Source organism: Cyrtonyx montezumae, unplaced genomic scaffold, assembly GCF_038088225.1.
Source record: "Cyrtonyx montezumae isolate F1298 unplaced genomic scaffold, pur_monq_1.0 scaffold_3, whole genome shotgun sequence".
Classification (NCBI taxonomy): Eukaryota; Metazoa; Chordata; class Aves; order Galliformes; family Odontophoridae; genus Cyrtonyx; species Cyrtonyx montezumae.
In genome coordinates this window covers 47,856,765-47,883,023 of record NW_027072034.1, presented here as the reverse complement: position 1 = coordinate 47,883,023, position 26,259 = coordinate 47,856,765, and the positions used below count along the sequence as shown (strand labels likewise).

Sequence of the window (26,259 nt, the reverse complement as noted above, 5' to 3'; positions counted from 1 at the left end):
TGCGTGCTTTGAGTCCACTGCTCTTGTACTTCCACTGGGGACTACTGAAAAGAGCCTAGCTCCCTCATCTTCCTTCTCTCCCATGAGGTATTTATTTGCATTGATAATATTCAGTCACCTCTGAGCTTTTTCTTCTCCATGCTGAACAGTCCAGATAGCTTTCTGAGTATCTTCGAGGAGATATATAGCTCTCTGCCTCTTCCAATACAAAGGAGTCTTCAGTAAGACTGTATCAGAGCTGATAGTATCTCTGGTGGCACAGTCAGAGGAAGCTGTTAGGAAGGTATTGATCCCTAACATCATACAATATTCTGAAGATGCAGAATAATCATACAATATTCTGATGAAGAATAATAACTATGCTTAAGAAGCTATTAAGATTTTTTTACTGGAATCCTAGTATTGTTAAGATTGAAAAAGACCACTAAGATCATCTAACCCAAACATCTACATATCACCACCATGCCCACTAACCACATCCCTCAATGTCACAGCTACACGGTTCTTGAACACCTCCGGGGACAGTGACTCCACTGCCTCCCTGGGCAGCTTTTCCAATGTTCCATCACACATTCCCAGAAGAGATTTTTCCTAATAATCCAATATGAACCTCCCCCAATACAACCTGAGGCCATTCCCTCTCGTCCTACTGCTGTTACCTGGGAAAAGAGACCTACCACCCTCTCACTACAAACTCCCTTCAGGCAATTCAAGAGAGCAATAAAGTTTCCCCTGAGCCTCCTCTTTTCCATACTAAACAATCCCATTTCCTTCAGCTGTTCCCCATAAGACTCATGCTCCACAAGCTCTGCTGCCCTTCTCTGGACATGCTCCAGGGCCTCAGTGTCTTTCTTATACCAGAACACAGCACTCGAGGTGTGGCCTCATTAGTACCAAGTACAGCAGGACAACTACCTCTTTAGTCCTGGCAACCACACTATTTCTGATACAAGCCAGAATGCCACTGACCTTCTTGGCCACCTTGGCACACTGCTGGTTTGTGTTTAGCAGTGTTAACGAACAGCCTCAGATCCTGAGGGGTGTTAGAATGCTTATCAGAAATCTTGAATATCAGCAATCCTGTACTGATGTTGAGGATAACAAAGCAATGAACATTTCAGGTACTGAATGCAAGCAACACCCAATTTTTATGCTATGTGGATTGATTGGCTGCTCACTATTATTAGCATGCTATATTTAGATGTGAACACTCTATTTACTTATTGGAACATTGGTCCTAAGACTGCTGCCTCTAGAGTATTTACTAAATATTACTAACTCTAAGCTTAAAGATCAACACTTTAGTATTACTGGAATATCAAGTAGGGGCAAGCCAAGTGTTTCACTCATCCAGTGCAGGAAGTAACTGTGCAGAAAACAGCCTCAGTCAGAAAGAAGACTAAAGCAAGTCTTAACCAGAAAAATGCTGCCAAACATGGTCACCAATCCTCAGTGCAAGCAGCATGAAGAACAGGTTCTAAGGCCACTGGTGTTCTGTTGAGCCGACAGCATAATGAGGAACTGAAAGTTTCTGAAACAAAGGGAAATTATACAAGCTAAATGCTCTAAGCAAATCTACAAACATACTGAAGTGGTTTCACTTTAGTATCTGCAGTGATGGATAATCTATGGCAATAAACAATGTTTCTCCTTTCAAACGAGTTAGCAACAACATTTATATGTCTTCCCAATTCTGAATTGTTAAAACTTTAAAGGAAGATCATTAGCACAAGGATTGTATCCAGCAAGTTAAAGACATGAGCTCAGAAGAAAGGCAGCTAACTCCAAATCAAATCTAAGTCATTCAAATTTCTTCTATCACTCTCTTTTCTAAATGGCTTGGTTAAATCAGCTAAATGAAGTTGGAATAAATGTAACCTTAAGTCAAACAAATCTAACCCACTGTCCAGTGCCTAAGGATTATGCATCATCCAATCAGAGCTGCAAATGCTGTATGTTTTTGCTTTGTTGTTGTTTTCACTATGATTTACATGTTTTCAGACTGCTTACATCCTCTCATCCCTTACTCCTCCCCAAAACCAGTTCAAAATTGAAGAAACTTAGAACTAAAAGCTTGTTTAAAATGAAATTTAAAGCCCTGATTTAAAATTTAAAATTAGTGATTTCTAACACTGCCATAACAGCAATAACTGTGCAGTGTGCCTAACAGTGTGGAGTCAGCAACACATTATACTCCTATGACTGTTAGACTGGGTAAAGAATGTCATTCCCTTTTCACACAATTCATTTATTTGAGTTATCTTTTTATTAGGAGTGTAAGGGGAGATACAGATATAACTGAAGGTTTTAACGACAGCATTTACCAAGCACTGGAAATCAAAACCTGATCATATTTTAAACATACTATAGGTAAAATTTCCATTTAGCTAGAATAAGGGAGGAAAGTACCAGAATAAATGGGCAATTTCCCACATTATTAGTAAAGGAATATAACAATACAGAACAGAAATCTACAAAACAAAACAAAAAAGCCAAGCCCATGGCCAAGAAGGAAAAAGACAATGTCAGTTATATTTTGCTATTTTTGGTGAGTCATCAGAAGCTGAAATCAAAGCCCATGCCCTTCAAATCTGCTGTCCTTCTGGTGCCTAATTATTTAGTACAGTCCACTACAACTCATTGGACAGGCTCTTTGGCTTCAAGCACTGTAGCTTTGTTCATTCTCGAATTACCACAAAGTTGACTGAATTCTTGTCAGTCTGCCAAATGCAGTAATTCCAGCATGGCACATTTCATACATGAAATCACTTTAAGCGTCCATAATGCCAACTCCAGATTTAACTACCACGCTGCTCTCCCTCCCCCTCATACAAGATACTTTACTTATTCCACCACATGAATTTCAGGAAGATTTTTCACTAGAGTCTCTAACATCCAAGCACTGGTAAAACCTATCTCCATGGTAACATAATTTTGTTAGCAAATACTGAATGTAAAAAATAGAATAAAAATTATTAATCCACAAACTGCTGATTTCTCTAATATGCCTTTCCAGGAAAGACCCAGAGTAGATAAAAGCTAGGGTTAATTAAGATGGGAGTTGTAGATATGACTAGCTCATTGTGCAACTCTCACACTCATATTTGGTAATTTACAAGGTTAGATCTGAGCTGCTGTAAGTTTTTATTGCAACTGTTTTCCCACATCACCATAGCGATGACATCCTTCTAAGTAATTCTGTCACAAACCCATATTCTACCTGCAGAGCACTTTTAGGCAGAACACCCTTCCCAAAGGAGACCTATAAAAAGGGTCTTTTTTTTTTTCTTTTTTAATTAAATGGGAAATTGCCCATAAGCTGCTGATCTCTAGCACGCTGCTTGCTGATCTCTTATTTGGAATCATTCCATTTTGCAACCAAAAAACATTACATGGATTATTAATTGTTTCACTTCCTTCCCTCGCAACCTTCGGGCAAAACACATGCATGTTAAGTTAGAACTGTAATGGGGACACAGCTAATGTTTTAGCTTTGTGTAGATTTAAATGCAAAACTGTTTCAAGTTCATAGTTCTCTATGCAAGAAGTGCCAGCTTTCTTCAGAAGAGTCAGAAAGACACCTGTCTTGCTTATTTTCATTGCTACACACATCAGGCTAAGGAGCCCAGAAAGGAGGGAGAAAGACCACACTTTTCCTCAGTAATCATTAGTTAAATCCCTGTTACTCAGTGCAGTAAGGGAGCATGCTACAGGAAGAAAAGCATTCACAGCACGACCAGAGATGGATTAGAAGGCTGGAGAACAAAATTTGCCTGCAGCAGAGAGCATACTCTCAGAAACGTCAGGATGAGACTGCTTCACAAGAGGCCTAAGAGACTGTGAAATTTGAGCAGTCTTGAATGTAACTGACTGCCTGGATGCAGGACTGATGGGAACGGACCCGCGCTGCACACTAGATGGGGTTAGGTTTGGTGGAGTAAGAGAACAAAGTTCAATCTATATAGACATCTTACTCTAATTTAAAAGTTTAATAAAATCTACTGGGAGGACTAAGATCCGTCCGAATTTTTTGGCAGACTGATATTAATGAATATACTAGGAACTTGCAATTTAAGGCTCAACTAATTTGGAGTCCTCTCAAAACTACATAGAAACATAGGGTTCTAGTGTAAAGTGGTAGTGCAAATAAGTCATAATTATGCTGGTGACAAGACAGATTACTGGAAATTGACAAACAGATGGAAGTGAATAATGCATTTTGAGATGTATTTGCTCACTTGTGGCAAACATACATGAGCTTTTTGGTTTGCATATTAATAAACTGTCAATCTATGACAGTAAAAATAAAGGATCATGAAATCTGATTTAAAAAATGAAAGTATGAAATGAATGAACATCAAATCACAAGGAGTTTTCTTCATTTTTACAAATACACAGAGCGACAATTGAAATTACATTTGTTTATTCTATTGCATAAGATTCAGAAATCCCTTTGTAGGCATGTCTAAAGCTTAGGTTAAAAAAAGTGTTTCAAAATTCACTCTCTTCATAGCTGCCCCACAGTCTAGATAAACTTTAAAACTACTGTTTGTTTATGTAAAGAGTTACCTGATAGAGTCAATTTTGCCCAAGATTCATCACTGGTATTCTACAAGGCTTTATAATCCAGTTAAACTTTTTTTTTTTTTTTTAATTAAAATTCCAAACACAAAAATTGGAAAAACTCATTTAAGTCCACATCTATGACCAGAAAAATGACATTCTACAGTTAGATCATATTGAAAACACTACTGGTTGTCTGATACTTTGGCCCATTTAACAGAAAACTATAAATCTACTGCTGTGAAAGTACACATCCCATTGTCACATAAAATACATGATTTGGACAAGTATGTTACAGTCGTATTCAGACATTAAGTTGACAATATCTATCACAGCTGTTATACTCATCTCAAACCTATAAAGCACCTCTAAACACCTATTCAGTTCCTTTGCCAGAAATGATGCAAATGTTGCTTGGCTCTACATTAGCAGGGTGGAAGCCTATGCCACAGAATGCCACAAAACATGTATTTTGACTGTAAATATCATGCTTTAAAGTTACTACAGAAAAATTACTTCAATTTCTCTATTCATCTATCTATATTTCACTAAGGACAGTTTCACAAGTCATCTAGATCAGAAAAGCCTGAAAAGGCCAAGATAATATCCACTCTTCTATTTGGTATAACAGCTTCTGCTAACATCAGACAGACACAAGCCTTCAGTCCCTGCAAACTGCCACTTAATCACAAAGTGACTGCTACTGTGTGGTTGTACTGCATTCACGTCTACTTGAAGCACTTAGTCAATATGTTTGAAGCCATCATTAAGACAGCTAACCTTGTCTCTCACAGACAAACATATTTAAATCAAATTGTGCAAGACCACATGTCCTAATGTATACTTTAAGTTCTATAAATATGAGACCAAACTCTGTCGTCAGTATGCAGTCAACAACTTCCTGGCTCAAGGCAAAAACCAATGACATTAGTTGCAACTCATGCACCTACCAGATAAGCTATTATTCACAAAGGGAAGCTTGCTGTAAGCCACAAATGTATTTTTACGTAAATTTTTTGGATCAAATATTTTCAGGGAAAGAGACAATGAAAACACTTTGAACAACAAAAAACAATTAGAGCTTACTACAAGGCAGCTGTCTCTAAAATTCACTGAATACACAAATACTGCTGGAAAGGTGACCAACATTTATCATCACATAGTACTTATTAAGAAGTAAAGTGTAACTTAATGAACAACAGAATTTTGTGCTGTTCCATGTTTCCCTCTGAATTTGTTGTTAAAGATTTAGCAACGAGAATAGGCAAAGGTTGAACTTGCTTTCAGTATTTTTGAATGAGGAAGAGCAAGGGGAAAGGACAAGCTATTTTAAGCTGTGGGCATAACACAGCAAGGAATATTTAAGAAGATAGCTCTTTGGAGTTGTCAGCTAATTTCAATTACCTAGGAGACAGTTACAGGTTTTTATTAAAAATACTAACTAACCAATTCTTATCTAAGATCCATAGTAGTTAACATGAGATAGATGAAAATGAAACTTCATTTGGCAAGAAATCACATTATAAACAGTTCCAAGCCAAAAACAGACCAGCCTGTAAGGCCCAACGTAAAGCATCATATATAGTATTAGCTTTACACTCATTTCTGAATTCACTTGAAAAAAACAAGCAAACAAAAACTTACCAACTCTGCACTAGCCCAACTGAAGGCCTGTTAAGTAAGTTATCAGGCAACAAATTGACTTCTCTCATGGTGTTAGCTAGCCGCACAGGAAGTTCTTTCCGCAGAAACATGTAGGAAGTCTTCTCACATGCATTGTCACGACCTGTTACAGGGGAGGAAAAAAATACAAATGTCCACTGCAGATCTATTTTTGGACTTGCTAGTGCCGAAAGATAAGGAAAGCCATTTGAGGGGGAAAAAAGTTTAACTTTTGTCAGTACCTAGCTTCCCTTCCCTCTCAGTCTCAACACATTATGGGGTGCTTTTTCCTTTGGTACAAAGGAAAGTACTTTGACTTTCTAGAGCTCACCTCCTTCTGTCAATTCATTTTGAGATTCTGACTGCCTTGATCTAGTCTCATTCATTCATACAGGCTTCAGCCCAGACAGCACCTCACAAACATACCAAGGTCTGTTAGTCTCCAACAGACTTTCAGCCCCTTTGATTGCAACATCCTCTCCAGTTCACATCTGCAATATCAGACACCTCCTAACCCTCTCACATTAAAGACTTCAGATTTGAGTTCCTCGTTATTCTTTCACACACGCAAGGAAAAAAAAATGGCTTTGCAAGGAATGGTTGCGCTGATGAAGGGCAACAAGACATAACTCTTCCCTCCATTCTCTATAGAAAATGCCAACAAGGCAGGAGTTAAGCAAGCATCCCAGTAAAAACAACAAAAAAACAAAGCAAGCAAAAGCATACACTCATTTATTGCTCTATAACAAGATTCCTTGGGCCTCAGTATGTTTAAGCATACTACTGCTGCAAACTCTGATGTAACACAAACTTTCGTAACTCCTTTCACAAGAAAATTACAGTACTACCTTTTTGTTGGTGTTATTATTAAAAACCAAAAGCTTTTGCCTTTTTTGTCATTTTCTGGCTAAATATAAAGGATTCCTTCCCGCAGTTCTGATGGAGCAATAAATAAATGCTGAATCTGAGGCAGCAGTGTGCTCTGGCAGCCAAAGGGACCAACAGAACCCTGGGATGCACCAGGCCCAGCACTACCAGCAGGCGAGGGAAGGGCCTGTCCTGCTCTGAGCTGGTGCAGGCTCATCTCCAGCACTGGTGTGGTGTTGTGTGCCACAATGTAAGGAGGACATAAGGCTGTCAGAGAGCATCTGAAGGAGGACTGCAAAGATGGTGAGGGGTCCAGAGGGCAAAACGTGTGCGGAGGCCCCTGGGTTCACCCTGGGAAAAGAAGCAAAGGTGGTGGTCCCTGTTAGGGTTGGGCTATAAGGAACTTGCATGTCTCAGAATCACAATTCAGTTTTGGAAAGCTGCAGCTGAGTACCATTGACTTTCATTTTTAAAATACTTCTATTCAGTACAATATTTTTAGAAGTAAAAACAAGCAAAAAAATAAAAATAACAACAACAAGCCCACAGCTCTTCAGAAAGTAAACAAAAGAGACCCAGATCCAGTAAAATAATTCTACTTTGCTGTTGACCAGCTTGGAACAATGACGAATCATTGGAGCTCCTAGCCTGAACCAGAACAACACAGCTGACAGTGCTTTTAAGCTAAACCAGTCAGCAGCTGTACATACATACAACAAGAATTATATGAAAGCATGAGTTTCTTGCCTAATTAGTTCAGACGGGAGATCAGACCTGACTGAACATACAAACAAATCCTGCCCAAGTTTTACTTGTAATTAGTAGTCGGTGTTCTGCTTTCATCTAGAAAGACAGTTACTGTCCTTTGTGATATCACCAGTACAATCACCTGCAAAACTGATGAGTGAAGGCATAACACTAGAGCTACAAATTATGTTCAAGCAAACCAGAAAGCCTGAAAAGCCCTGCTAGGCACATAATCACAAAGATTTGCAATTTGGAAGACTCAAGTATTACCTAACTGGCACAATCAAGGTGCTACTTTTTAAGACAGTCCCATTATAATCAGCCGAACAGCAGAATTTTCTCTGCATAGGTAATCTGTCCTGATGAATTAGTTCTCAATCAAACTGTAGTACAAGCATGGAGGAGCTCACAGGAAGGATTAGGGTTTCCCTTTTTTTTTTTTAATCATCTAAGTATCATCAATCAGTGAATCGTTACATCCTACTGGCATCAGCAGTTCTGTTACTGTTCCTCCAACAAACATTCCCATACCTGTTTTACTTATTTGCTTTTTCACCTCTCCAATTACAAATACCCTCATCTTGTAAAAATTAGACAAAATAAATACATTACACTCTTGCTGTGAAGCACAGTAACAGTTTCAGAGTTCAAGCCTTCAGTGCAATCTGACAGCCACCATCCACAGAGAATGCAGCAGCTTGTTTGCTCACAGCTCATCCTATGTGCTATTTCTTTAGGAAGATCGGCTGGACAGCAGGAAAGAGCACTCACTCTCCAGTTAGCTCACGCTACGCCTTCTGCACTGAGAAGAAAAAAAAACTGGAGTCAAGGTTACAACTGCTTCTTTCCAACAGCATCTGAGAGCGAGTGTGGTAGCTTTCTAGGCAAGAAAAAGAAAAGGAATGAAAGACAACCCAGACCCAGACAGATAATGAAGCGGACAAGCACCACAGCCTATGGCAGCCTATACAAGGACACAGAGGCACTTCAAGGACACAGTCCTTGAGTTTGTGCAAGGAAGGCTGCAAAAGCTGCTGGACTGGAAAGCAGGACTGGTCGAAAAGAGTTATTAGAAATTAGTCCTGTTCTCCCATAAGCAAGGGCACATTTCTAATTAATGTACTTCACTACAGCAGTTCTAATTGGTCTCTCTTTAAAGAGTTACCTTGCTGTGATTTAGGTACAGAGAGCATTTTAGGGTCCTTTTGCACAGTCAGTTCAGAAAAATAAGTGCTATTTCACAACTAACCTGAAGTCACTTCACCATTAGCCCTGTACATCTTTCTGTTTCGTAGCATGCTGTCAGAATAACACCTGCTTAGCTGTATATAGTTTATCTGAGAGCCTCCACAGAACTGCTTCAGTTATTAGCTGAAGACCAGTTGGTTATCTGCCTGCCAAACAGCATGTGTTTGGGGACAGAGAATGGCTATTCACTGGGTCAGCAATAATTAAGTATTCTTCAGCTTCCAAAACATCATACCATGCCCTAACAGCTGCTCCCTGGCTGCTACTCCTTATAGCAACTCCTGTACTCCTGTACTACTACGTACGTCAAAATAAGTAAAAAAAAAAAGTCTCAATTTGCTATTTTTTATATGATTCACCATACATAAGTTATAAAGATTCTTCCACAAAACAGCATTCTGCTAAGTTGCAATGCTATTTTCAGAGGTCTGAACTACAATTAGACTTTCTCAATTTTCAAAGGCTGGCTTGATTTTTGCTTTATCTGTCACACCTTGTTTCAAAGCATACAGCTTTCTTTATATATATTTGTATTTAATCATTCCAGCTGGGTCATTACTCATTGCCAGAAACATACTTTCATTTTAAACACCAGAGTTCATATCCAGTTTCAGTCCAACAGAATTTGAAGCCATGCTCAGGGTTAGGGAGAAAGTGAAACTCGTGAATAATTTCACTGCGATTTATCCTGCAGCTCTCAACAAGTTACTCCGTAATACAAAGACATACAATAACAACCTGCTCACCTTCGCATAAACTGAAATGTAAGAAAGATTACAGTAGTCCTATGCCCTGAAGCAGATTACATTGCTCTAGGCATCAAGGGCTGTAATTAGCTCTATTTCCAAAAACAAGGGGTGCTGTGTCAGAGAGTTTCCTAATTGTGCCAAAGAGCAACAGCAGCAGCCGATTTCAAGACAAAAATGTAATGATAGGGATGTATAGTGCTAGCATTATAATATGCTACAAACACAGCTATTGTTATTAATTACTAATAGAGGGCACATTGCTTTTATTTTTTTCAAAGCACTGCGTAAACCTTCATTTGCAATGTAATTTTGTTAAATTACATGAAATTAACATCACTTCTAATTCTAAGGAGACATGGATTTTTGTCTATAAAGCACTGGAACACTGAACTATAGGAAGTAAAAATGCACTCAGAGAGATGCTGTCATTTAAGTGCTAGTGATTAAATAAGGTTCTTTCTGTCTCCTTTATAAGTGTTTCAGAACTACATTTGTCTGAGTAAAACGAACATAGTCCAATTAAATGCAGCTTACCAAACACCTGTGCAAAGTTTTAGACTCAGCATTCTCTGAATGTTGGATGTGCTTTCATTAAAATATTACACCTGAATTATTATGGATTTCTTTTATATGACTTGGAGCAATTTGAATAAAGGCTAGGTTAACATTTCACTCTAAAGAGTGTTTCAATACAAGTACATGAACTTCCTTTAAATAAAGACTCAGGAATGATGGCTCTACAATGTAGCTCTGTTTAGTGATCATATGTTTAAAAGATCAGTTTCAAACACTACTAACAAATAAGCACAATAAGAAGTTGTTTGTGCAACCACTGAAGAGAATATGAGAGGCAGTCCAAATAATGGTGGATTTCATTTTGCAATGAAGCATGACACATCTGAAGAAATGATTTGATAATCCTTGATTAAGTCTGAGTTGATAATATAGATGAACGATACAGACGTAGAAATGATTTAAATAAAGTAGTAAGACTAAGATTTCGTGAGAGGTTCACCCAAAAGGTGGCATCTAACATTGAAACCAATTTTCTTGTATGTGACTAGGTGTTAGATATTTCTACAAAAATAGATCACACCACTTAATGGAATAGGTATCAGGAAGAAAAAAATACAAGATGATGCATAAAGAAAACATGCTCTGCAAGCATCAAGGTAACACAAACAGAACCTTGGATGTATTAGGTACAAACCACAATTTCACTGTGGAAGAGGGTAAACTCAGGTCCCCAGAAACATTACCAAATGCTAACAGATCATTTGCCAGATTCCTCACACTCAGGAAACACACAGTTGAGAGCAAACTACTGGAGAATGAGCAATGATCAAAGTTACTTGCTTCAAAAAAAATCTAACATGGCTGCCCACAGCCCTACTAGGTACTGGACTGCTAAGGTTTTATCACAAAAGCAGCACTAGTTTCTGAGTATCAGCACTTACCTGAGAGAGGAGATGGGGGAAGGATAAGTTAACTGTTGTTTTTAGTCTTTGCACTGCACCTAGAGGTCTAGTTCTCTTTGCTAGCTATGTACCTAACACTGAGCTGAAACATTATCCATCATGCTACTATAAGACTCTACAGCAGGAAAGCCCCACCCACAGTATGCCAGAGAAGACAGACCATTCAAAAACAATAAGAACAAGATCAGAATCCTTTCACCATGAAGCTACTGTTGCTTTTTTCTATGGTAAAGTAATACACATAAAGGTAACTGTGATTTACCATGTCTACCTTCTTCTCTTGAACTTCTAGAGTATTTTTTATCTCCTGCAAAGGCAATCAAAACAATAAATAAATAAATAAATTGAAACAGACAGACCACAAAAGCTTCAAAAGATGATGCAATGAGATCAAAGCGTCAGAGCAGACCGAGCAAAGGCCAAAATTAACCACCTGCTGCTGAAGCTAGTAAAGCAGAACTAAAGAAAGATCTACAGTTTCTACTGCTTACAAACCATTTCAGGACTGCAGACTATATACTTACAGGTAAGCAATCTATGCTTACATAGCAACAATAACTGTGGACACCAGAGGCGAAAAAAAAAGCCAACTCTGCAAACCACCACTCTTCAGTCCTCCAAAAGCATCTATGTTCCCAAAAGGAATAGAGACACTTCCTATATACTCCCTAGTGTTCATCTCACTAACCACTAAAAACATCAATCCCACACAAAGCACACAGTGTTTGTTCACTCTGCTTAAGACAGGGCACTGTAAAACCTAATAAGGACAACGTAGCAAGAGGAAAAATAACACACATACCATAATCGGGAATGCTGACTCTTGTCAGCACTCACTCACTACCAGAGGCTGCCTCTAAGAATGTTCTGTGCTTAAAGTGGATTCCCTTTTCCTATCTACCATGTCATGTTAGAGAATAGCAGCCACAACTCAGACAGATGTTTCAATAGGGATAAGCAGCAGGTGGCCAAGCTTGATGACGCAGCCCACACAAGCCTTAGGTGTTCAGCCTCTGAGCTTCAGCCCAAACTCTGCCACTGCTCTCTAGGGCTACTTCCACCAGTATCTACAATTTTACATTCAAGTGCCATGTTTTAAGGACTTGCTTGCTCTCAGTATATATGATCTCAATGTTAAGAAATTAACTGCATGTTAATAAGGAATTGAAGAATGACTGAAGTTCAAAAAAAAATAAACATGATGAGTAAAGGACAGGACAATACTTTTAGATCTTATACAATAAATTCACTTTTTTGAAGGCTGAAGCAGTTATGTTTAAGTAAGTACTCCCTGAAAACTGGCTGAAGACATTTCAGGCTGTCATTTTAACACAAGTTAAGGACAGAGTGTTAAATGGTCAGAGATGTCATCAGCACATCTGAACAGCTCAACAAGAAAGAAACCACCACAGCCATTATTACACTAACAACAGGCCAGGACACACAGCTTGCTAACTCCAATAAGCCTGTTTTAAAACAAATGGTCCTTGACATGACTTGGAATTTGTTGGAAAGAAGTTTAGTTCTGAACTGGGACAAATAATTGGAATGAATAAACAATTGAACAATACGTCATTGATCAATCAAAGCCTTAGTCAAACTGCAATCCCTTCACTCTCACTCAAGTCACAGGTTTCCGTTCATAGGAATGATCCAAGGGAAGATACTGTCTGTCTCCCAAGAGGAATAGGTCTTCAGACAACCATTAATAACAGATACTGGTTTACAGCTGTTACAAAATAAAACAACACAAGTAACACAGACAAATCAATATTTAAAGATGTTTCTCTGATCTAAAAATAACATTAATTAAATAAGTACATTAAAGAACACACTAAGAGAAAACACAGTAGTCAAACAGTCAGTAAGGTTTGCATTAATGCAAAGTTGCTCAAGCAATTACCATGGGATGTTTTTATAAGAATTCCTATGTGCCTAGTGTCATCTGTCCTTGGGGCAGCTGGGGAGTAGCTGGAAGTCAGAGTTAAACAATTTGCCTCTCTCTCTCACATAACACAAATGGCAGAGTGTTCTTAGAAGAAAACACACCTCCTGTCTGAATCTTGGCCCTCGACCTACCCACGTAACTCAAAGGCTCCCTCCACCAAGCCCCAGTAAGCCTCTTGGAAAATGTGGCCCCTCAGATGTCAGCTCTCCTTCCCCACCAGATAAGAACACAGAATAGTCCCAGAGAAGAGCAGGAAAGAGGTGCAGCACAGCAACACTGGCCTATGCTGGGAAGAGACTCCATGGCTTCCAAACAGGAGAAGCTGAACAAAAGAAATGCAGCACTTCAGTGAAACACGAAATTTTAAACTACTAAACATTGATGAGGCTTAACACCAAGCCAAGAAACTTCTTTCTGTTTATTGCTCTTCCATTAGGTTCAATTATTAATTGACTACAAAAACCATTCTCTCCCATAAAGGATTCACTTCACACTGCAGCCTATAGCTAAGTATCCCAAAGTTTCCACAGCCTCCCTAAATTCTCAGTTTTTACAGATTTCTCACTAACCTCTACAGAAAAGCTCTGCAATTCTCAATAACTGTTCAACAAAAATACAAATCCCTGCATTATCTTTTAGTCCCTGTCAAAATGCCAACAGGAAAATTATTCCTATTCTCCAGCCTAAATAAAATGAAATCTTTGCTTAAAGCACATAGTATCAGTAACATGAAAATACTGCTGACAACACATTGTCCGGATCCCCTTCAATCTCAATAAGGTTTACTAGACTGTTATCCATTTGTTAAAAAATGTTTTCAATGCTTAATAAACTAGGCTACAAAAAGATTAGAGGAATAATCTGCACTGCCACCAGTAACCAGGCTTGAATGTATTTATCCTGCATATATTTTTATAAACCATAGAAAGAATAAAAGCAATTAATATATTATATATAATATATATATTATTTATATAATACAAAGGGATTTGATGATTTTCATCCTTGCATCTTTCTCTATTTGCATTCTTAAATCTGATTTTGCTTAAAAAAAAACAGTTGCAACAAGCATATGACTTATGTATGCAGGAATTAATGAAAGTATTTGTAAAACTGATATTTATTATATTAACTACAAATCAGCATGCTAGTTATACATGCATACAAGTGGCCTCTTCTCAGTGAAAAGACAAGCAGGTCAAAGTAACACATAAGAAGATGTCACATTTAACATAGAAAAGTTCAGAGAAAAGAAGGAGAGATATAACAGTCCCTAATAATGCATAAAGAACACCAGAAAAATCATACATTTCAGAACCACAGCTCAGTGTTCTAAGGAAATAATCCTCCCTTTCAGCCTATTACAACAAGAACAAAAAATAGACAAATAATGAACAAGCACAAAGCCATAAATATTTTTAAAAGGGCAAGCAGTAGTCTGCAAATTACTCTTTCAACTTATAAAAGCTTAAAAAACCCAACCCAATACTAGAGTGTATTAAGGAAAACTGGCACCAAGAAAAGCTGCTTTAATGCAGCAGGTATGGAATTAGATAAAGCAATTCTTAAATTCTAAGCCAAATCCTATTACCAATTACATTGTTTTGGGTCACAGACATACTTATAATCCACAGAAGAGTACTATGAAAATTACTACTGGGGAAGTGTTGAGTATATGTGAAATATTTTCTAATAAGGATTTGTACCAATCTGGCAGGAACAAAATGAGCCTTCTTCATAGCAGTCCACATGGCACTGTGCTTTGGATTTGGGACCACAGGTGTTGATGACATACCAGTGTTTCCACTACTGCTCAACAGTACTTGCCCAGCTTCAGGGCTTTCTCCTTTCCCTCACTCAACCTCCACCTAAGCGAGCAGGCTGGGGGTAGGCATGACACTGGGAGGGAGCACAGCCAGGGCAGCTGACCTCCACTGGCAAAAGGGGTGGCCCACACAACACAACTTCAGGCTCAGCAATAAAGAAACAACTAGCAGAGCTGCCTTCCAAGACAGCCACTACTCTGAGATGTAGCATCAGTGCACTAGCAGGAGGTAGTAAGTGATTGACTTTGCCTCACTTACATCTTCCTCTTTCCTTCACTTACAAAACTGGCCTTATCTAAACTCGTGAGCTTTCTTACTTTTGTTCTTCCTATTCTTTCCCCCTGCCCCATGGGAGAAGGTAGTGCCTAAGACAAGTGGCTGTGTGGGGTCTTAGCTCCTAGTCAGTCAACCCACAGGAATGCTGCACATCTACTATACAGCAATCTCATCTTAAGTTGCTCCACACTCTCTACTTTTATTGCCTTAACACAATTTTTTGACTGTTTCATACCTTGAAATCTTATCTGAGCATTGCATCATTTTTACTTTTCATTTTTTCATCTATTTAAATCAATATTAGTCATTTAATATTTTGCTTTTTCAAATGTCTTCCTCTTCATTCTCTCTCAAAGACAAGCACCATACCTGTTCACTTCCACAAGCCTGGGACTATCACCTGTTATTACTGCCATGAATCCCATACATGACAGCTCCCACTGCTTCCTGAGCCAAAAGCATTCAAATATACTTCTGCTTATCCTTGTATAAGGAACAAGGGGGAGTTAAGATTTCCTTTTTTTCCCCTTTTCCTGAAGATCAGGTCAAAGACAAACTCAGTCTTTACCATTAGGTATTTTAATGAAGTAAATGCTACACTGTAGACTTACCTTAGAATCCTGTACCTTAGGATTCTTTCCTCTGCTCTTCTATCCTCTGCCATTTCACCTTTGCTGCTACTTGCACTGCAACCCAAGATGCGTGTCCTTCTTTTCAGTTCTCAATTTTTTTTAAAGAATAGTACTTCAGTTCTTAACACTGTTCTACTATCCTCATCTTTTGCCAACATTAGATTTGTTTCTCAGAAATTCAGAGATCATCTTCTATTTCTTACACCTTAGGAGAGACCATCTACACATTTCCTCAGCTTGTAGAAGTTTAGCTACTTTATAATCAATAGCTGCCATTTAACTAAGTTTCAGATTGTCAAGCACTCCCAAACTTAGCCTCAAGTAGTTGCTTTGACAGTTTCTTCCAGTAACTGGATTAAAAGAAATCCTCCAATATTCTTCAGTTTTCAAGAACTGCACATCAGGCTTCAGTTTCACGCCAAATTCAGCACAAACACGTAGGAATGAATGCATGTTTGTATTCTGCATTACATCATATGCCCCTCCTGAGCATTGCCAGGTAGAGAACTGCAGAGCACCTTTATTCGGCCCAAAGACCAACAGCACACACATAAAGGAAGCTTCAGCCACTTGAGCAGGGAAAAAAAACCCACAACAAATCCCACCCATTGGAGGATGCTCACCTGTTGACTACTAAGCTGTGCCTGTGGGCAGCATAGCATACAGTCATATTACCTCCTGAGTGCAGAATTTCCTTTGCAACGCAGTCACCAAAAATAAAATAAAATTCATTGCCTGGTTAAGTCAGCTCAGTCATCCACAGCAACTTAAGGACCATGCAGCCCAAGTTTATCAAAATACTGAATTCAGAATTTATGAAGTTTTAAGAACTCACAAAAGTGAAATTACTTATTTTTTCATCAAAATAATTACAAATTTAATTCAATACTTTTTTTTTTTTTGAGAATTTTGCAGAACTGAACTAGCAGAAATGTAACTACCAGTATTAAAGAAAATGAATGAAAGCAACATTTCAGAAAATGTCCCTATTGAGCAAGCAGAGTTAATTCCTAGAACAGCCTCCAAAAGTGACCAACACAGACAAATCTGTAAACAATCCCATTTGGTACCATGATTGAATATTATGCAGTACTCCCTAACACAAAACAGATCTCTCTCTACCATGTCACAGTTCAATAGTGACTGCCGCACCAAGTTATCTAACCACAATGACCCCTATGGACCTTCCCAAGAGTTGATACCAGGACCCATAAAAATCTTCAATGTTACAGCAAGTATGGGAATATCACTGAATGCCAGAGCTGTAAATAGTAACAAGTTACTTGTAATAGTTGCATTACGAGAGGCTCCCAGCTGCTTGCCGTGCTGCAGACCATTCAAACACAGCTCTTCGCAGCAGAGTGATGCAAATCACGGTCAATGCTCACATCTACAGAATGAAGGACTGGATACAGAATAAATAAATAAATAAATATCAAATAGGCCAAGATGAAAAAAAAACCATTTACAATTCAGCATGTACTTCCAGCTTTCACTGGGTCAAGTCTTTTAATGGGAACACAAAGCCAGAGTCAAGTTACTCCATTCCACAGTCAGGCAAAACTCACATCAGGATGCTATTTAAAGCTCTAAGACATAGAGGAATAACAATGAAAACCCTGGAAAAGCCAAAGACATTACTATTATGGTATTTACATGAGGCTCTACAAAATCAAGTCCAAATATTCCATCACATCATATAATACCTCACAAAATTCCAGGCATTCAAGAATGCTCCCCATTGAAAGCCATAACAAATGTGCTGGGTGGGAGCTGAAGCCAGTCAGATTATAACAAAGATAGCAATGTCTGACCAGCACTCATCTTTCTGAGCCAATTCGGTGGTTAGCATACCGATGGCTAATGCTCAGGCCAAGAGGGAATCCATTCTGAAGATGCTCTTAAAATCAAACATAACGTTTCAGGGTCAGTGCATAGACAGCAGTAGAGAAGTTCAGCTGCAATGCAATAAACAATAGGTCATTACTTTATGAAAGTCTCAGACACACCACCTCTCCACAAAAGTCGTGTTAAAAAATACATAATTTCTTTGTGTAGACTAATCCTGTATTGGTCATTCTTCTGTCAGAAGATGAATAATTAAGTTCAGAGACATAAGACTGCTTTCAGCCTCTACTTTCAAACCCCACATCTCCTTGTTGATATCTCTCTGCTTGCTCCCTCCCCAGTTTCCTTGTTTCTAAGCACATTTTCAGTTCCTGTGCTGGCAGCTCTCCTGCCACCAACACAAAATGTAAGCACTTGCAGACATCTGACCTAGTGCTACACACACAACTGACAACAACAGCAGTGCCAGTGCCTGGCTTACTCTTTCATAGCAGTTTTGGAACAAGCTTATAAGCTTCCTCAACACACGCCAAGTTTAACAGGTACCACGAACTAATCAATTTCATAACAAAAGTTAGATTTAAAAACAAAGAGGATCTGTTGTATATTTGTTCCTCTTTACCTCCACACATGCCCCAGCTGCAAGTCCTCACTGCTGCACGTCATAGATGTTCACAGTACAATGCAACTGCTAAATCACCACCCTCATGATACATTACAATGCCAGTTTTTAAAGTGGCTGCCACAGATATTTTGATTATAACCTACAAAATCACGGCCTCCCAAGCCATGTTCCATAACAAGGACTCATTCAGCCCATGATTCATTGTCCTCTCCCTTAAGCTTATAATGCACATTTTTGTCCAGTCTCACTAGGAACTACGTGTTATTTAAGACTAACATCTGACAAGCAAGAAGGAATAAGTTCCCTTTTATTTTTACCCATGCATATAAACAGCTACTCAAAAGCAAGTGTAACCTCTAAAATTCATCTAAAACATTTGGTTTGAGACATGCAGGAAGAAAAAAAAAGATAGAAGTCCAACTGTCCAAGTCAGCTTTGGTATTAAACAAGCTCCACAAGCACACAGTGTACAAACCTCAGCCTCTCAGAAGTCTCAGGTACCTCATTACTAGCATAATGCTCTGATAAGGTTTGCCAGAATATATTCACAAAATGCAAGCTCATAGAATCACAGAATGGCATGGGTTGAAGAGGACCTCAAAGATGATCTAATTTGAACCGCCCTGCCATCGCCAGCCACTAGAGCAGGCTGCCCAGAGCCACATCCAGCTGTGCCTTGAATGCCTCCAGGGATGGAACATCCATAACCTCTCTGGGCAGCCTGTTCCAGTGTGTCACCACCCCGAGAGAAAAACTTCCTCCTATCATCTAATCTAAATCTCCCATCTTAGTTTAAAACCATTCCCCTTGTCTTATTCACTATTAACTCATTTAAGCAATTGTTAAAAAACTTAAAGCAGCTATTTTGTGAATATTCAAATAATCACAATTCAAATCACACACATCTTTATTTGTGCTCAATTATTTTAGAAGCAGCCTTTTCAGTACAAGCATTCTTTTCACGAAGCATTCAATTAGTATCTTTACTGTCAGCTGTTTACAGTCAACAACATGACCCAAACTGTGCAGTTGCATGGAACTTGTGAGCTCAGACACAGCTCTGCACTAGTTTGGCTGTAATGTTCTTGGCTTAAAGCCAGCCCTGAGCAGCCAGGCAGAGTAAGCTCACGTCTTTCTGTGCCCTTTTTTAAGTGCTAGGACACTGCTAGACACAGAAATGTTACGTTCCCCAACAGACACAGTCAGCTGGTTACTTACCTTCTTCCCCAGACATACTTGACTGACCAGTTATCTACATAAGAAGCTGGTGAGGATTCCCGACTATTTCAGATTACCTGTAGTCCTTCAAGGCATGCAGCTGAAGCAAACTTAAATTAGGAAGATCTATCAAACACATAACCCCAATACCAGTATTCCTCTCCACCCTATTAGTACATCAAGATTCATTTACCTGAATGTTATTAACATGTCCCTATTTAAAAGTTTATTTCAGAAAAGCTATTTCAGCAATTACAGCAGATCATGCCATTTAGGAACACGCACTCTTGGAAACCCACCAAAATAAATTCTACAGTAACTATCAAGCTTATAAGCACACATCTAAATCCACATGTTTTGTTGGTTTTTTTTTTTTTTTTTCTTTTGACAGAGCCTGAGGGGGAATGTCACATGAGAATAATAGGTGTTCCTATACACCTAGAATGATATACAACATAAAACAAGGTCTGAAGTTGTTTATTATAAACACATTTACGGCAAGTTATTATTTTGCAAAGGACTCAGATTGCACAGGAACCTTGGGAAATGCAATTTGCAAGAATAAAAATTAAATGAACAATATTCAAGAAGAATCACCAAAGAGAAAATAAACACAGAAAAGAAAAAAAAAAAGCAGCACAGTCTGTGCTCTCAGATTGTGACAGAGAGGTCCCAAGCCTGTGATGACACTGTAACCACTCACACAGCTGTGGCAGCTACAAAGCTAGCTGCAAGCGTGACAGAAAGTACATCGCATATGGGGGGTGGGAGATGCTGCTTTAAGTATTGTTCTCTGATTAGAACTTCACAGGGTTTTACCTGAACTGTCTTTTATAGAAGTTTAAACGCATTAAGCAATCCAAGAAATCTTTAAAATACATAACATCCTGGATTTCTACCATTGGAAAGGACCTGAGATTCTGCAACTTGGTTGTATACACATCTATATTCCATACAACCCATACCTCGTCTGATCCAGTAAGAAAAAAGTGCTAAAATGAACATTAATATATATTGTGATTAACTGTGTTTGAAAAGACTCTTCATGTTTTTGCAACACAAGCACTACATTTACTACTTAGCAAAAAATACATACATATATATATATATTTTTTTTTTTTAAGCAAGATCAGTCAGCTCATAGAAGCTACCTAAAACCAGAATTTCTTCTTCCCATCAAGCAGTCAGTCTAGGTAAACATAACTGAGCTGCACCTTTACTATCACATTGTGCCTGGTATATTTTCTCACTTGAAAACTTGTGTCCATTGCCATCAGTGAACTCTTTTGGATAATTCAGGCAGCAGGATTGTATCTCCTGATACAGCACCATATATCAGGGCACTGAGCAACCAAGCCTAGCACACCACAACTGTTGCCCCAACGTCTGCCATCAGAGCATTTGTTGGCAGTTTCTCCTCAAAATCTTTGAGGTCTCCATTGGAACCTGAAATTATCCAGAGACACCTACTGTCTACCCCCAGGGCTGGACAGGTTAAGTAACTGCACTGTTTTTGACCTATTGGATTAGACTGCTGTTATCTTCCTACTCAGGTTTCCTCGGTAAACACACATGCCAAAGAGAAAGTTAGCAGAGGTGTAAGCAGACTGCAAGGCTTATTAAGATCAAGCTGACAGTTTTAGCAAGACACACTATCAGCTTCTAATCTTATGAACTCATGAAAACATCCCATGTTGATGTTTTGGAGCCCAAAGCACAGTAGCTGGGTTTTTTTAATTCTTCTTCTTCATAGGTTTTAGGTAACAGATCATATAGCTGCCTGACAGTTGTAACATACAACTACACTAAAATATACACTGTAAGCACACACGGGGTTCCACAGGCACATCCAGTGACTGCAGCTGGGAGCACACCCAAAGAACAGCACTGGCCAGGCTCTCACTGACCCCTCCTGTTTTGTGCACTCCAGCTAACAGAAAATGGGCTTAGAATGAAGAAACAGAACTACCTCCTAGAGAATTTTCAAACCTCAGAATTACACAGATACCACATGGTTTAAAAAAAATAGTAATAATAACATCAGCATTATGGAAAGGCTGCCACAAAAGTGGTGTCCAACAGTCCTGCAGAGACAACTTCAAATGGTGGAAATCCTCACCATGAAGTTACATTTTTCCCAGAACACACAAGTCATTAGGATAAAAACTGACATCTCTTCAGCCCTCTAGTCACAACTCAAACATCTTACAAACATTAATGCTTTATCAGCAATAATCTACAAACTGAACATTCAGTCAGACTGTGGCAAAATAAATTATTTATGTCCAGTCTAAAATGGTGATACTCTTAAGTTTCAGGCTGTTGTTTGTGCCAGTGCAGAAAGACACTGCATGAGGAACACAAACACTAGGCACAGCAGGCACAGTAGCAAAGGCACACATGGTGATGCGAAGTCAGATCCATGAGGAAGAAAGCTCAGGTTCTAGTTAGGTTATTATTTTAACATAACCCAGGACAAGGTGGGGTGCTGGGTCATGTTTTAGTGGCAGAACACCCTGTGTGTAGAGGCATGTCAGCAAGAACACTTCCATTGCTGGCTTTTTGTAGTTGCAGCCTTCTTTCACTAATGCCACTGCCATAAATGTGCAACAGTTTCCACTTTTAATTGCTTTCAGGCTTAACACCTCCCTTCTGTCTCCTTGTGTCTTTAATGTAACACTGGAATGAAGGAGCACTATATTAAGCCTTGCAGTGTTACGCGTGACCTTTCCATTTATTTCAGCAGCTACAGCAGCACTTTATAGTATAATAAAACGTAAACAGCGCTCGTGTCAGAAGAGGGAGCCAATAACCTCTGACCCAGATAGAAGTGCATTGTTACCTAGATCAGAACCAGCTCTCCAACAGCAACGCAAGGCACGCCCGGGTCCCCTCACACCAGAAAAACGCTATGTACCTGAGCGGCGCTTCCCAAAGCACGAACTTTCCACGAGCAGGTGTCAAAGCTCGCGCTTCAGCTTCAGGTTACGCCAACCTCCGCACAGGGGGAATATACAACTTCCACATCCGAACTCGGCGATGGATTCGCACGCTGTGCGCGAAGCGCTCCCCCCGCCCCCCTCGTTCTCCTTGCCCCGCTCCGCGGCCGAGTCCCGCATCGCCTCCCACCCCGCGGCCTCCACAGCCGCCGAGCGAGGACGCGGGGCTCAGGCCTCATCCCGGGCGGGTAGGCCCTCGCGCGACCCCGGCCCTCTCACCCCGCCCTCTTCGGCCGGGGCCGAGCCACTCACCGAAGTCGAGGAACTGCTTGATGGAGAGCGGCGAGGGGGAGAAGCGCGAGTAGTACTCGATCTGCTTGGGGATGGGGCTCTTCAGCAGCGCCCCGCACAGCCGCATGGCGCAACGCTAGCGCGCTGTGGCGGCGGCGCAACCACCCGCGCTCATGCCAGGAAACGGCCGGCCCGGCGCAGCCCGTCGCGTTCTGCGGCCCAGCCCTGCCCGGCCAGGCTCTGCCCGGCGGGAGGGGCGAGCGGAGGGAGCCCTCCGCCCCCTCCGCCCCGCCCCACTGCGCAGGCGCCGGCTCCTCCCCGCAGCGCCGCGCATGCGTACAGCCCCGACCCCAGCCGTCGGAGCGCGTGGTGCGCATGCGTAGAGCGGCGAAGCGCGGGCTGTTGTGGGGCTTGGGTTCCGTGATCGCTGTGGCTCCCTTCCAAATCAAGATACATGGTTCTAAAAATATCGCGCAAAGCCTTGTGCCTGCCGTGCTGTGTTCCCTCAATTCTTCCCAGAGCAGCTTGCCTGCACTCTGCAACATTCAATTACATGTGTCTGGGTGGCATTTGGGATTTATGTCCTGCAGTTCTACTGGTTTGGATCAGCCTGTGAAAAGTTGTGCAAAGTCAGCTTCAAATTTATATACAACGTATACAACAGAATTTGCAGCCAGCGGCAGCGAATGAAAATCATTCTTCGTTTCATGTAATAGTGCAAGTTTTAAGAAGTTTGAGAGAAAGAGGGAGACTTTGATAGGTTGGGTATCAGGAAAAAATTCTTCTCGCCAAGCGTGGTGAGGCAGTGACACAGGCTGCTGGTGATATTCACAAATCCTGGGAAGTCAACTTTTAGCTGAGAAACGTGCCTGAATAAAGATACTTTTGATTGCTAAATCCGAAAGTGTATTCAATGAAATTGAGAGCTATGGTGTACCAACAAATGCTACTTTGCTATCATTATTTTAGACATGTTTATGATGGTTTCATGAAATGACAAGTCACGAATTCCTTTATTTCTTCTCCAATGAGTTCAATGCAAACTTTGTCACCTATGAGATATTACTTTAATTTCATAACTGAATCCAAAGAGAAACGGGGATTCTTCGGCCTTCCTATCTTGACTTTCCTTACAGAATTTGAGACTGAGAAATCCTGACCTAATGTACAAACTGCTTTGAAGTCGGCAACTGCTTCAACTGCTTTGAAGTCGGCACAGCCGGAGCTGCAGTGGCTGATTGAGGTACAGGGCGGGTTTTCGGGAGGTTCCAGTCTCTCGGGAACCGAGTGAGAGCAACTGTCCCAACGGCTGTTCTCGCGAGAGGTTAACGAAGCGTTAACGAGGCACAGATGTTAATGAGGTAGGCGTTAACGAGGCATAGGCGTTGCCAGGGTTTCAGCGCCCTCGCCCACACCCCTCAGCTGATTAAGGCTGAAGGGGTATATCCCTGAAGGGCTCAGGGAGGGCCGCGAAGTATCACATTACAATTCATATCTATATATATATTATTATAAACTATTATTTATTTATTTACTTTCAATTTTTTTCATTTCTTTGTTTTTATTTTTTTCTGTCATGGTCTCTACAAGACAGAGGGCTTGCCTTAAGAAGGCTGTGGCGACCCAGACAGAAGGTCTGCCTAGAAGTGTGGCTACACAGGTCTCTGGTTGCAAAGAGTGCCAGAGCCTGCTACTACTAGATGAGGGTGCTAAGCAGTTCTTCTGTGCAAGGTGTGAGCAGGTGGAAGATCTGCTTAACATGGTGGTTGAATTGAAGGAGGAGGTTGAGAGACTGAGGGCCATCAGGGACTGTGAGCGGGAGATTGACTGGTGGAGTAACTCCCTAGAGTGCCAGAGAGAAAGGTACCAGGGGGATCCCCCACAGTTGGTGGTGGACTCCCTGACCTGTCCCCGTAGGGCAGAAGAGGGATATCTGAGGGATAGGGAGGGTTGGCAGAGAGTCCCTGCTTGGTACCCTGCTCGGTACCGTGGGCAGTCTCCCCCTCTGCCTCCCCAGTGTCCCCAGATACCCCTAAGCAATAGATTTGCAGCATTGGAAGTTGAAGAGGTGATAAGGGGTGAAGTGCAGGAAGATTCCCGCAGGAGGTCACCAATGGCAAGGCAGTCACCTCCGTGCATTGAGACTGCTGCTACTAAGAAAGAAAGGAAGGTGATCGTAGTGGGTGGCTCCCTTCTAAAGGGAACTGAGGGCCCCATTTGCAGACCAGACCCAAACTGCAGGGAAGTGTGCTGTCTCCCTGGGGCCCGGATCAGGGACATTACTAGAAGACTCCCGGACTTGATACGCCCCACCGACTACTACCCATTACTCTTAGTTCAGGCAGACTACAATGAAATATCTCAGAGAAGTCTGCGAACTATGAAAAGAGATTTCAGGGGATTAGGGCGATTAGTTCAAGGGGTGGGAGCACAAGTGGTGTTTGCTTCCATACCTTCTGGGGCGGTGAAGGACACAGAATGGGCTAGGAAAACACAGGCGATGAATAACTGGCTGAGAGGTTGGTGTAGAGATAGACACTTTGGGTTTTTTGACCATGGGACAGTTTACTCGGCTCCTGGCCTGTTATCTGTTGAGGGGACGCACCTATCCCAAAGGGGGAAACGAATCCTAGCACAGGAGCTAGCTGGACTCATTGAGAGAGCTTTAAACTAGCTGTGACGGGGGAAGGGAATAAAACAGGGCTCACCAGTAAAGAGCCTAAGGAGGCTGTGCTGGAGAAAGGGGCGAGGCAGATATCTCAGCTGAAGTGCATCTATACCAATGCACGCAGCATGGGCAATAAACAAGAAGAGCTTGAAGCCATTGTGAGGCAGGCTAACTATGACCTTGTGGCTATTACAGAAACATGGTGGGACCTCTCCCATGACTGGAATACTGGGATTGATGGCTACAAGCTCTTCAGAAGGGATAGACTGGGAAGAAAGGGTGGTGGCATAGCTCTCTATATCAGAGAGTGTTTTGATGTTGAAGAGCTAGTGGTTGGAAATGACAGAGTAGAGTGTCTATGGATAAGGATCAGGGGGATAGTCTTTAGGAGTGACATCGTGGTGGGGGTCTGTTATAGACCACCTAGTCAGGATGAAGAAATAGACAAGGTGTTCTATAAACAACTCGTAGATGTTGCACGATGGCCAGCACTCGTTCTCATGGGGGACTTCAACTTCCCTGATACATGCTGGAAATACAATACTGCGCAGAGGAAGCAGTCCTTGAGATTTCTATAATGTGTGGATGATTGCTTCCTGACACAGCTGGTGCAAGAGCCTACCAGGGGAGATGCCTTGCTTGACCTACTTTTCACTAACAGGGAAGGACTAGTA

General features: G+C 40.8%; 1 protein-coding gene across 1 annotated transcript in view; it reads right to left on the bottom strand.

The window, feature by feature from the left end:
* PDK3 (pyruvate dehydrogenase kinase 3) overlaps positions 1-23,164 on the bottom strand; it is a 49,427-nt gene extending 26,263 nt beyond the window's left edge. Inside the window, exons 1-2 of the mRNA XM_065741499.1 lie at positions 22,939-23,164; positions 6,208-6,349 (exon numbers count right to left, since the gene is read on the bottom strand). Coding sequence (XP_065597571.1) covers positions 6,208-6,349; positions 22,939-23,044 — 248 coding nt within the window. The 5' untranslated portion in view covers positions 23,045-23,164. The remainder of the gene's footprint in view (positions 1-6,207; positions 6,350-22,938) is intronic.
* Positions 23,165-26,259: the final 3,095 nt, after the last annotated feature.